At 45.7% G+C, this 13,786-nt stretch overlaps 1 protein-coding gene across 1 annotated transcript in view; it reads right to left on the reverse strand.

Annotated features, from left to right (window-relative positions):
* Positions 1-13,786, reverse strand: part of LOC119452789 (uncharacterized) — a 96,310-nt gene that overhangs the window by 59,767 nt on the left and 22,757 nt on the right. Inside the window, 2 exon segments of the mRNA XM_049667192.1 lie at positions 1,235-1,331; positions 1,741-1,861. Of these exon segments, the coding sequence (XP_049523149.1) occupies positions 1,235-1,331; positions 1,741-1,861 (218 nt within the window).

Consider the following 13,786-nt stretch of genomic DNA (forward strand, 5'->3'; position numbering starts at 1 on the left):
TTTCATGACTTCCCTGCGGAAATCACGGGCGCCACTTTCTCATTCTCGTTATATCGATAATGTTGCAAACAAATTCTGGGGAAGTCCGCAAGCAGCAGGATGGTTTATGAAAGATAAAATTGTCATCTACCAAACTGTAGTATAAAGCTACATAAAATCAACCCGTACGGGTTTCTCATAAAGAAAGTTGGCAGTCGACGAAAAATTCGTCCTGATCCGGGATAGCTTAATAGCTTCATGCTACAGTCCGGTGGAAGGCAGTTTTCCCTTTCATCGATTGTTGTTTCAATGTAATTGAATTCAAGAAAATAGCAGGATCAAATCATTGTAGCCCAGTTCATCATTCTATCCAAAGTGAATGATAGTTCCTTGTTGTTATTAGTAAGTTCTGAATGGTCTATGGCCGTAGAAAATCTCTAATGGTCTAATTGAACATAAAATGTGATCATTGCCACAATATAAGAATAATTATAGACATACAGATAATCTTATTTCTAGTATTAGTGATATTGTCACTGATCGATCCCTAAGAAACAATAACGTTTCTGATTTCGCAAACTTCAGTCGGGAAATAAATGCACGCATCATTCTCCAGAGCTTTTACCTCCCAAAGAAACCTAACAGCGTTGGTGTTCTCTTTTCCAGAATTCCCCGAAGTGGCAGTCATACTTGGTTTCGTGTCGATTGCTGTATTTTCCATGTACTCATATTGTGAATAATTCAAACAAAATTAAAATAGTCAGGCTCTATCCTATTACTGTAATCCGGGACCTTGAACATTGTTTTGAAACTTAACTCAAGCCACTGATTATTCTTTATTGTCCAGGCAGCCAGCCAGCTTCAACTTTTCGAATACGGTATGAATTTTTGTTTTTTATATATCGTAACGTGCTGATAGTTGTACGAACCTTTGCTTGGTGCTGCCATCGCGCTTGCTCACGCCAGCGTGTTCACAGTGATTGTCAGCGGTCATCGAGTGCGATCTATTCATGTTTGCTTGGGCGCACTGACACCATTCTTGTCAATTCAGTTAGTAAGCGAATGTGTCCAAGTTTATGCAGCCGATAAAAGTTCTATCCTTACTTAGTATAGCTCTCTACTAATTTGCTATCGCAATTGATGCTTCGTCTTTCGGGCGAAACTGTGACTTTTTTAAAGCATATTTATTTCAGGCTTTAAGAAATCGTATAACCCATCTATTTCCAAGATATCGTCGTGGTTAGTAACATTTTACCTTGTGTATAATTTCAGAGAGGTTTCCTGAAAGAAAGCTTGAAGGAGGTGCCGGGATTCCCAGGTCTTTAAAGAACGACAGCCGTCTCTTGCGTTGTCTGGAAAACATGTAACAACGTATGGTGTCCAGGACACCATATTGAGGGTTCTTACTTCTCTTGAAATCATTGTTTCAACGCTGAGAAAGGCTATGAAATATAAGAGTCAGCAGTTAGATATGGATAGATGTCTTACGTCTATTTAGACAAAGGGAAGCAGCATAAATTTGGATCACTCTGAAAACTTATAATTGCAGTTTGAAACTACACTAAATGGAGAGTTATTCGGCAGATAGACATTTACTTGAAAGGCGGTCTCGCTATTACTTTTTCTGTTCAAAAGCTGCGATACTGTTCTTTGATTTCGTATATTGGATGCATGTAATCTTGAATGTACGTCCTGCTTAGTAAAGCCAGGCATTCGTCTAAGTTATATTCATCGCTAATATGACAGGGTAGTCGTACTTACATGACGAACCAAGTAGCAAGCGCGATGATGAGGCTCAGGAGCAAGGCTTCAAGCATGGCTTGCGATGCCGACGTCGAGTTCACTTGCACAACGCACGAACATAAACTTTTGGTGAAAGGGGCTATAAGCGCTTTTTATAGCGCGTCACATGGCAGGTTGCGCGGTTCTTCTTATCACGACGTTACAAACAGCAGTCCCTTATCTCGCGACCCGGTAATTTTCATGTGCAGGCAATCTTTGAGGTCATCGTTTGGGAAGAAATTAGTTCATAGTGTATGGTGAAGAAGGTTCTGAAGTCGAGGAAAATGGAAAAATAGTATAATGAGGCGTTCTATCTCATGTTGGTTTCTTCAGCAATAAGATTTTGTCTCGGCATATGCTTCTGTACCACGTAGTAAAATGCATAATATACGACACGACATTCTCAAATACACGCTTATATGTTTTTTGGAGGCCACGAAGGCACCTGCTGGATACATGGCCACTGCAAACGCCATACCGGGAGGTGCCCGAAGCCCTGGTTATTCATTTCATTTATTTGTTTGCTTCTAAAATTCTCAGGGTACATAGTAGTAAATGCCATAAGGGAGAGCGAAAAAATACAATATGAAATTAGGGATACAGAATTCAAAGCCGGAACGCACGAGGATTTCAGACTAGCGAGGATTTCTTGCGCCTATTACAGGCTCCTGATGCGTCGCCGCCACCTGGTTTGAGCTCGTGTCTCTCAACATGGATGGTCTCCTGTTTAACAGCTATGCTAGTAACGCTTTGCTGAGTGGATTTGTCACCCAGGCCTTCCACGAAAGAAAAGTGCCAGGCCTCGATCAGCAGAACGTTGCTGTCACTCTCAAGGCGTGCCTCACCTGCATTCCAAACTGTGCACACCCAGCCGCTGTTGGACTGCTAGGCACGAGGTCGCGCGATCGAATCCCGGCCACGGACGGCGGCCGCATTGCGATGGGGGCGAAATGCGAAAACGCCCGTGTACTTGGATTTAGGTGCACGTTAAAGAACCCCAGGTGGTCTAAATTATTCCGGATTCCCCCATTACAGCGTGCCTCATAACCAGATCGTGGTTTTGGCACGTAAAACCCTATAATCAACTCAAACACTCAGCCGCACAGCGTCGATCACGAGGCTATTACGTGGGGGCGTGGTTACCCACCGTGAAGCCGTCGTCATATCCTGGGGTACCAAGGGCTTAGCATTTTTCCGATACTCGATGAGATCGTCGACCATGTGACCACAATCGTCGAGAGAGAAGTGGTTCTCGATGAGAAGGGCAAAGTTGGCGCTATATTCTGCAGCCCTTAAGGTGGCCTGCAGCTCAGCGCCAAGATCATCGACTCACGTTTACAGACTACATTTCTTCCTCTATGTGCCCTTTCCCCGCCACCCTCAGTGAAGGAGGGCAGTAAGAAAAGCTTTCCGAACATTTTATGCCGTCATAGCTTCTTCACACTTGGCCACCCAAAGGGAATGTGTTCTCCTCATTCAGTAACTTTTGATACGTATATGCTGCCGGACACTAAAGGCGAAATTTCGCCCGCCCCGCGGAAGGAATTGATCATTCAGCCATCGTAGTTGAATGGTGGCAATAATTTTTCATACTAGTGCAGTGGTAGATAACGTTTTGGATGGAAAATAGTTATCACGCGCATGCGCAGAATATTTTGCAAATGGCCCATGGTCGCGTGAACACGGCGAAAGCAATGATGAAAGTAATTCTTGGGCCTGGAGGGCCCATCCTAACAAGACATCTCGGCCCTCTTCGGAGCGGCAACAATGCCGACTATAGCGGGCGTCATATGACAGAACGCTTCTAAAAAAACTCGTAGCTACAAGCGAAGTACTTTCTGACAAGCTAGTTGGTTCATACTGAATTTATAGTGTCCTTTATACTAATATGAACTACGGAGGCGAATGTGACGACGAAGTCAGAAAAAGCCCTTGTCAAAATTACGGCGGCTAACACGGAAAGTAGCCCTGCTACGAATTGCCGGCCTCATTGATTCTCGGGCATGATGAAATACTGATAGATGTTGCGTGGTGTGGACTACGGAGAGTATTCACCGAGGACAAAGGCATGATCTCAAATTCTATATTCAAACATTCTTGATCGAAAAAGGGTGCCAAGTCGATGAGCTGCTCCCTGAAAGTGAGTAAAATTTTCATGGTATTATACTATCGAAGTTTAGGCGCAAGGCCTCGCTACAGCATCTTAAATTTAGAAGAAACAGCATGTATGCAGCAAAGGAAGCGCGATAGAGTAATTAAGGTATACGAACGATAGTAACAACGGTGTTCGCTATAGGTTTGTAAACACGGTCGGTTATATAAAAGCATCAAGCTGCACACAAAATTATGTTGTCTTCCTTATCTTATTGTGCCGAAAAAAAAAGTGTTGGTGATTTTTACACGCCTCATAAATATAAAGATAACGTGGCTGCGCCTTTATGTTTTGTCGAGGAATAGCGTCTTTCCTTCTCTTCGTCCTTCGCCCCATTGAAAAAAATAAACAAGGGGGTATGATTTATATCCCACCACTGCATTTTTTAATATTATTAATATTAACTTCTTTTTGTCGGAGAGAAATTTTTGCTGCTCCCCCCTTTTTGGTTTGCCCCCCCCCCCCCCCTTCCTCAAAAAAAGGGAAAGTAAATGTTGTGTATGCGACCACCGATGTATGTAGGCCGGGGTACGTTAACCTTTTGAGTTAATTCTGATGTATGGCAAGCTGGTGTGGCAAGCTAAGTGTGGCAAGCTGAAAGCTGCAGCTGAAGCTGCAGGAAGCGTGGACCGCAAAAGAAGTCGAAAGGAGAGAGAGGGGGGGGGGGGGAGAGGGCGGAATGAGAACATAAATCTGGCTAACTCCGAGCCCCATACGTGAACCTAAAGCCAGCTGTAATCTCGGATACCTAGAAGCACGTTATTCGAGGGAGCACAGTGCAATAACTGACATGCACTATATAGATTACTGACCCGAGCACTCGTGTTACTCGCCTTTATGCTGTATATCAGGCTTTTCCCCCCTTAGTTTCTCCCACGAGCTGGCCCCCCAAAAATCACAAAATGTTTTCCCCGTCAGACGACCGTCTTCAGCTTTATAATGCATAATCAACCAACAACACAATTTTCAGTATTTCAAAATGTTGACAAGATCTTGCATTTATTACGCTATTGTGAAGTATGAGTAATATTTAGCTGCGCCCCACTAAATACCCGAGTTACGCAAACTTGTTTTCTGCAGGGGCTTTAGTATTTCTGCAGGATTCTTGCTTTTAAGGTGACTAAATTTGCCTACTTCACGTGTATTGCAGCCTATCTATCTATCTATCTATCTATCTATCTATCTATCTATCTATCTATCTATCTATCTATCTATCTATCTATCTCACCCCTTACGTCGACCCAGTCACCAGTGCTATCTACCAGCTTCGGCCTTAGATATGTGCTCGTGGTGGTGATGCCCTCGTGATCGTTCCATTCGGCCTCATTCCAGCTTCGTCATCTGACTCCCATCATGCCGTCATCATCGCGTCGTTTACGCCGACATAGTCGTCGAATTTGTCTACTAGCTTGTGCCACTAGTTATGGGCTCGCGGTCGGGATGCCGTTGTGATGCCGTCGTGATGCAGCTGTCTGTTTACCCTCGTCATCACTTCAGAAGCGTCATCCCATGGTCGTCGTGTCGTCATCGCCTTAATGCTTTCGTCGTTCTATCAACCTTACTCATTCTCCATCATTCTAGAGTAACCACGCTGTCTTTATCTAATCATAATTATGCCACCGTAGCATTCCATCGTTGCTACTGCGTCGTCGTCAGATAATCACTGTCATGCATCCCTTGCCATGCGGTCGTCGTCATTCCAGCTTCGTCATCCCGTTGTCGTCATACACTCGTCATGCCGCTGACGTCATGCCGTCATCGTCACGCGCTGCCGTCGTTATACCATCTTCATCATTTCAGAATCGTCCTCTCATTGTGGTCATGCCACTGTCGTCACACCGCCTTTATTGTTCCATCGACGTCATTGCTTCGTCATTCTAACGTTGTCACTGCTTATCATCATACAGTCATTGTCATGCCTTCATGCTCATGAGCGACTTTGGCAAGCGAGTGCCATGCCAAAGTGCGCCAGCACAGGAGACAGTACAAGTCGCATAAAGTCGAAGCAATGAAAGTCTCAGAATAACCGCTACAGATTTTAAAGAAACGTGACTTCAAAATGCGGTATGTCGTTATATTGCTAGAATGCTAATCGCATTATCGTCGACAATCACCGTGAGAAGGGATCTGCCGTAATTTTTTTTTTCATTGAAGTACTTCTCATTGCCTTTGTCACGACGGTTTGAAAATGAAAGGAACACAGTCTGTGTGGTACACGATCAAACAAACTAACAAACAAAAAACAACAAGAAAATGTGTTAGTTGATTACGATTACAAATATCGTGAAGTACGATTTAGCCGCACGTATATTGAGGACACATATTCCACGTGAATTGTAGCGCGCCACAGTTGCGGTGTAAGGTATTTCAGTCCTTCTCCGGAAATTTCTGCGTTTAACAAACAGGCAGGACCTTCAGCAGCTGTTGTGGGGATAAGCGTGGAGTGATAAAGGCACGTGTAAGAAGAAAACATTTGACCGATGACCGTGAAAGACGTGTTTTCTCGGGAGCCTTTTTGAAAACAAGCATTCTTTGGGCCTTTATAACACAGACACAAGGGCAATTCTCCTTGCACATATTGTATCATAAAAAGTGATAAATGCCTGGCGCGTGTACATGGTTGTCGAAAATAGAACGGCTGCTTCTAACGAAACTACAGCCTTGTTCGCATGACCAAAAGGTATGATTGCATTTGACCATATAATTTTGCTGAGATGTGTGTTCCTGGCGTAGAGTTAGATATTAACGCGATAGCGTTAAAGCCCCGTGTCGTAGAAAATCCGGCGTCGGCGTGGATGTCGGCGTCCGTGGCGAAAAAAATTATCTCCAACCACCCCGACCCCGCAGGCCCTCCACATGGTGCAGGGTTTTGGTGAACCAGAATTGAATTTCTCACAGTGAAATCCGTCAGAAAAATGGTAAAGTATGACTTAACCACAACCTACAGGCATGGTGGCGTCGGATTGTAATTTGAATGTACGAGAAAACATAATTCTGTGATGAGGAAACTCAAACACAAACCCCTTTTCCAGAATTTTTACCATACCAACACAACGCGCTCGGGTAATTTACTTGCGAAATTGCTATCCAGATGGCGCTCGCATCCTCGGCAGGTTACGGCAGGTCCCATTGGGACTTCGCCTGCCTTCGCGTTCGTTTTGGACACGCGCGCGCGTCGGGGCAATAGCAAACAATTAATAAAATAATGAAAAAAGTGCTAGGGCCTTCTCATTTTAATATAAGATGACTTATATTGCCCCTGGAAAAACTTCTTCCCAGCAATGCACTTCTGTTTAAAAGTGAAGCCGACTAAGGGGATCGGTGAAGGCTTGGTCTTTGTAAGCTGGCTTTCCCACGTTTTCGCGTTGCGGTGAAGCCAACTGAAAAAAGAAGTGCGATGCTAACGGGGCCGATAACGCTATCGCGTTCCACTCTTAAAGGCCAAGCTTAAGCGTCCTCCAATTTTTTCTTTACTTTTTGCTTACGAAAGCAAGTCGATGGTGGCACCCCTCGAAAGCCCCCGTTGAAGCTTTCAGGCCAGGCGCGCGCCGCCGCCACCGGCGGCGACAGGGGCTGCGCAGAGGGACTTTCGACACGGCTCTGGGGCGGAAAAAAAATATAAAGAAGTGAAAGCGCGCGCTATCATCGTCCAATCGGAGATACAGGAGAGAGAGAAGCGGCGTTGTTCAAAGATGGCGGTACTTTTCCGAAGGTATTGCAGGCGAGGACTTCAGGAGTCAACATCTGTCGGAAGCGCCTCGCTTGCGTAGTATGAGGGATAACGCTGCGCGCTCCTCATAATTTTGGCTGTCGGCGTTGAATAAAAACACCACGCTGGAGCCCTCCTAGCTATTTTTGTAACAACTTTCCAAACGAGGGAAGTTTCTTACTGTCAAAATAATAATCTTGGGCAAACAGAAAGCGCAGATTAGTTTACAGGCGCTATCTCTTTAGCGAACACGTACAGTTAACGCCCATTGCGCGCGGTCGCCGCGATGGGGTCCACCGAACCAGCTTCTTGCCTGAAAGGTTGGCAATCGCTGAGAACATACAATGTGAAATATGTTGTGATAATGTGCTGTCTGTATAAGCAAATGGAGTATAACAGAAAGAAGCCTCAATGCAGCGATCGCACGGGTTCGCAGCGACCGACTGCGCGTCTGCATGCATGTGCGCGCACGATGTTTCGCTTTCGCTGCGAGCGCGTTTTCGCACCATGCCGTGAGCTTTAGGCCGTAGCATATACGTATATGAACGTTTGACAGCGCACAAGTAACCATTGTTGCGTGGACGCTATCAGAGCTGTTCAAAAATAATTTTGTTATAACTATAAGGACTTCGACGCCTACGGCGACTTGTGATGTGCCATCGCGACGATTCAATCATTGTATTTTATTTTTCTTCTCAAGTTGCGCCGCACGCTATGTTTATCGGTCTTCTCAGCTAGGAATTTCCCGCTGCTTTTTTTTTTTTGTTAATCCAGTATTGTTTGGTGCTAACACAAACATGAGCATATGCCTTGCCTTTTTTTAATGTGCTTCTTACCGTTCCCTTTCCATTCTGGTGAACTTGTCAGTATCTAGCATCAACAAATTCATAGACGAAATCTTCACGACATTAACCGGGCACGGCGCGTGGGCGAGATTTTCAGTGCGCGCTTTCTGTTACTCACCGAACATCACAGCCCCAACGCCGTAGCAGAAATCGTCCTCGCGGAAGTGCTTGCTACACCCGAGTTGTAGACGATGGCTGCTTGCTGCTTCTAAGTTTCACCATCCAAGCTACACGCAGCTTCTTGGCCTGAGGCTACGTGTGAAGGCTGACATCGGGCTCCGTTGCGTACGCGTCCGGCACTGTGGCTACCGAGCAATAGCCTACCATGTCGGACGCCTTCAAAGGCAGGCACTACCTAATATAGTGCTTTCAAGTGTTGTCATGCAGACACCCGAAGCGGGAAAACATCCACACTTAATCAGAACCGTAGCGCAGGTGGGACTAAACTTTCGTTTTCAGCTCGCTTGGCGCTTCCGAAGCAGACGACGCGGCCGCTGTGTACACGTGATCCCTCATACTATATCACGCCGACGGTGGCGCCAGCTTTTCCAGTGGTGGAGCTCGCCCCCAATGGGGACTTTAGGCGCAAAAGGATCAGGCGATTCAATCTCGCGAGCGAAAGCAGGAATGTGGGAAGGCAGCGCGGGAGGGAGGGGGGTGCGGTTTCTACTCTGCCAACAACTCCGCACTTGTATTTGCGCTGCGAGCGGTCGCGCGCACCGTATCTTGAAGGCGATCTGCACACAACTCCTACCTTTGTATGCGCTGTGATTTCGCCGCTCAGTTTCCGTTGAAGCGATAGACCGCACGAGCCTTCGCTCGCTGCTGAAGGCGCAGCTTGCTCACGCCAGCGTTTTGACAGCGGTTGTCTGCGGTCATCGAGTGTGACGTATTCATGTTTTCTTGTGCGCGCTGACACCATGCTTGTTAATTCAATTATAAGCGAACGTGTCCAAGTTTATACAGCCGATAAAACTACTATCCTTACTACGTATAGCTCTCTACTAAGTTGCTATCGCAAATTATACTTCGCCTTTCGGGCAAAACTGCGTCATTTTGCATAGTGTACATCGCGCCTTCCCTGTTCTGAAATTATGTATGCGCATTTCTTGGGCTGTGAAGTCACGTGGTGGACACGGTTTATGCAAGCGCATTACCATGACGTAACAGAAGCTCTGCTTATTATTGTATTTATCTTTCACGTTTACAACCGTCGCTGTATATAGTAGTAAATTATAAAGGAGAGAAGGGAATAATACAAATGGGTATTAGGAATACAATAAATAAAACAGGATTATACCGTAGTGTTTAGACGCAACCAAGGACCGAAAAAAAGGATCAGGATAGGAAAGAGCGGAAAGACGCTCTTTCCTGTCCTGATCCTTTTTTCCGTCCTTGGTTGCGTCTAAACACCACGGAATAAGATGAACCAACTAGCCCAACAACAAGTACAAATAAAACAGGAGCACATACTAAAAACAAACGAAAAAATAAGGCAAGACAAAAAAAAAAAAGCTGGTGACAGTTCAAAAACAACCAGACATTTGACTGTCACGATAGGTAGCGATTTTATAGTGTCGGCAGTGGTGTCACGCTAAAGCCCTATTGAAAACCTGTCAAAAACTCGCGCCTCGTTCACTTGGTATATACCAAAATTGGTATATGACTGATAGGTCATGACATCAATAACATCACATGCTCGTCAGTTACGTCACCATTACCGATAATAAAATCACGTGTGACTCATACCCGCATTTGGATATGCGGGTATGAGCCAGGGACAAGAAAGAAAGAAAGAAGGAAGTAAGAAAGGACGGAAAGAAAGAAAAAAAAAGAAAGGAAGGAAGGAAGAAACACGGAAAGAAAACCAGGCTGCTCCCAAAGTAGAGCAGGAGCGGGGAACGCTGCGCCGGCGAAGGATCACGTGCCGCACGTGACCAATCAGGGTCGTTTGGTCTGTCGCGGGGAGGCAAAGGGAAGGAAAGGGTGGTTGGCGCGCGCTCCGCCGGCCTTTCCTCGCCTCAGATCAGTTTCGGTGCCCAGGGGGGAAGACCGACCGCCGTATTCAGAAATGCAACTTAGCTTGAAGCCCATGCTTGACTTGATTTAAAGGACGCCTGGCGTGAACATGCTCTGGACGGTCATTGCGTTTTCTTCGGCGTGTTCACAATAGGCGTCACTTAAATCAAGTCAAGCACGGACTTGAAGCGAAGTTGCATTTCAGAATACGGGGGCGAGTGTGGTGTGCTCCGCCGAGGAGCAGGCTACGTTTGAGCAACGGCGCCTTGAACTCGCTCGAGAAAGGGCTCGTCGTCGACGTGCCAATTCTAGCGTTAAGGTTTTCGAAACCCAGTCGAAACGTCGGCGAAGAGCAGCGGACCCCAAGTTGCGGGAACGCGATGTTGAGGCCAAACGTCAGCGAAGAGCGGCCGACCCTGAGTTTAGGGCAAAAGCCTGCGACAGCGTCGTCTTGCCCTCTCGGAACCCGACAACGGTGATGCACGCCTCGTAACTACGGGAAGATAGTAAGTCAGGTAAACACAAGACAACCAAGGTCGATCCACATACGTAGCGAAGCTTCGGGCGAAAAGCGGTTCAGAACCAATTGTCACCGACATCAGCAAGGGTGGTTATGGGAGCAGCGATTGAAGCGCGACTATGTTTGGAGGGAATAAACACTGGGAAAGAAAAAAAAGCGTTTTTCAATTAAAGCGGGACGCAGTTCGATTCATTCAATGAAAATAAAATTCCTAATCAATTTTATATACGCATGGCGAGAAAAGAAGATACAACGCTATTTTACTTGATCATTATCAATAAATACTTTTTTTAAAGCCCACCGTGACAGCGCCCATCGATAGCGGCAGCCGTTGACGCCGCTATCACTTGCAATACAATGCAGCTCTTGGAGCGCGTGGACAGGCGCGCTCGTAAAGTTCACCTGCTACAATACGCCCCCCTCACACGTTGTGTTGTCTTGCATGTCGACGCTTGTGTGAATTAGGTGACGCGGGTAGTTTTATTGGTTCTTAACCTGTGCACTCAAAAGTAGTGAGTTGCAACCGTCAGATACTTGTTTACTTTAGTTGTTTTTGTGCGACAGCGCTGGCCGACGGGCTTGGCATCCGACGAAAGGACGAGCGCTCTACGCAATCTCCGCCCAAAGTGTTCGTTGGCCTCCAAAGAACATAAGTTCTGTGCACCGATGCGATTTCTACACCCGTACGGCTGACCTTTTCCTGCATCGCTTTCCGCGCTGAAAGCTCGGAACGCCCATCAAGTCGAATGGCGGGGCATTTGAATATACAGCTCTAATGGCAGGCCTCCGAAAACAAATTTCGCGCCTATGAGAACAAAATGACGTTACTTCTGTTTTAACGGATAGGACGTCAAATTATTTTTTGTTCCGCCAGAAGTGTTCTCTCCTCACACAGATGGCGCTAAGCCCCATGAACTGCCGATAAGCCGCCATGTTTTCAACGTATGGGCTTCTATGGAAGCTTCGCTACCAGGTGTATTTACCTTGAGACAACCTTCCCTTACCCCCATTTTCTCGACAGGGGAGGGCTGGTGATTTTTTTCTTCCTTAGTTTCCTTCCACAGCAATCACCTCACCCAACAACAAGCTAGTTTGATGCTTGGGCTGGCTGAAAATGTGCACACATTTTTTTTTTCCTTTGTAAGACAATCGTCGATCGTCACCACGTAATGCAAACCAACCCCAAAATTTTCAGTACGCATAAATAATAACAATATCTTCGTATGCTTATTATGCCATTGTGAAATATGAATGTGTTTCTATGAACCAAGCTAAGCAAATTTGTTTGCTGCGGGGGCTATATTATTTCTACAGTATTCTTGCTTTTATATTTTCATTGAATGACTTGTCATAGCCTTTGCATGAACTGGTTTTCAAAACATAAGGAACGCAATCTCTGACAGACGATCACAAATAAAACATGTATTAGTTGGCGACCACTATCGGAAAATATGGCTTAGCCGCTCGTATGACTTAGCCCCATGGTGCACAGTTGTACCGCGCAGCTTTTGAGGTATAGTGTGTTTCATTCCTCTGCGTAAATTTCTACGTGAACAGAACAGACAGCAGGTACTTCAACAGCTGTTTAAGAGAGCGCCGTATCAAATCCCAGCCGCGGCGGCAGCATTTCGAGGGGCCGAAATGCGAGAACACCCATGTACTTATATTGAGGTGCACGTTAAAGAACCCCAGGTGATCAAAATTATTCCGGAGTCCTCCACGATGGCGTGCCTCATAATTAGATCGTGGTTTTGGCCCCTAAAACGCGATTAATGTTTTAAATGCGTAAGCATTTTTCTGCTTACCCTACGAGAAAACCCGTCCGTCCTTCACGTAAGACGAATCGCTATAAAGAAAAAATGCATAAAACAAAATAAATTCGAAAGCAAAAATACGTTGGCGGTGGTGAGTTTCGAACCAATGACCCCACGCTCAGAAGCCGAGCGTCTTACCTGCTGATGATAATGAGTGAATTTGCAAATGAGACACTGGGTTAAACACCCACGCTCGCACAAGATGAATTTGAAATATTTGAAATATATTAATGTGTTCTACCGGCGGTACAAAACAAATGTTTCTATGAAATTTCTATGAATGCTTTGTTGAAAGATTTGGTGATGGTGGAATAAAGGTTATCTCTAGGAACACATGTAGAGCCTACTTGGAACATTGTAGACGTAAAAAAAATTCAGATTTTGCGAAAATTTAATGCCAAACACGCCACATCCCCGATGCATTTTGGTGGTCGCGGCATGTGCCTTCCGTTACGGCGTTCCTTCGCCGATATTAATGCCACCGATCTCTAAGGGCTCATGCACTTCAAGTCGCGCAACACACACAGATTAGCAGTCAATGAGTTTATAAGAAGTGATAAGGGGTTATTTGGTCTCATCACGGTTGATAATGGTTCGACGCGCATGGATAAGGTGCTAACGAGCCATAAGGAGTCATATATAATAGGCGGAACAATTCCGATAAGGTTATTGAGCACTGATAAGGGTTGATAAGGGTCGGATCTAGTCCGATGAGGTTGATAACAATCTATAAGGGTTTACACTGATCGGATCAAGGTTCGTAACATTGATAACGCTTACGCATACTTGGACAACTCCCAGAGGAGTTTCGGCGTAATTTTTTTAAGCGAGCACCGTGCTGTGGTAGAAGCACGTGTAACAGCAGCACATTGGGTCGACAACCGCGAGAGGCATCAGTGCTTGGGAGCCTTTTCTGACGAAAGCATTCTTTGGGCCTTTCAACCGCAGACACAAGGAAAATATTCC

This window comes from Dermacentor silvarum, chromosome 5 (genome assembly GCF_013339745.2).
Source record: "Dermacentor silvarum isolate Dsil-2018 chromosome 5, BIME_Dsil_1.4, whole genome shotgun sequence".
Taxonomy (NCBI): domain Eukaryota; kingdom Metazoa; phylum Arthropoda; class Arachnida; order Ixodida; family Ixodidae; genus Dermacentor; species Dermacentor silvarum.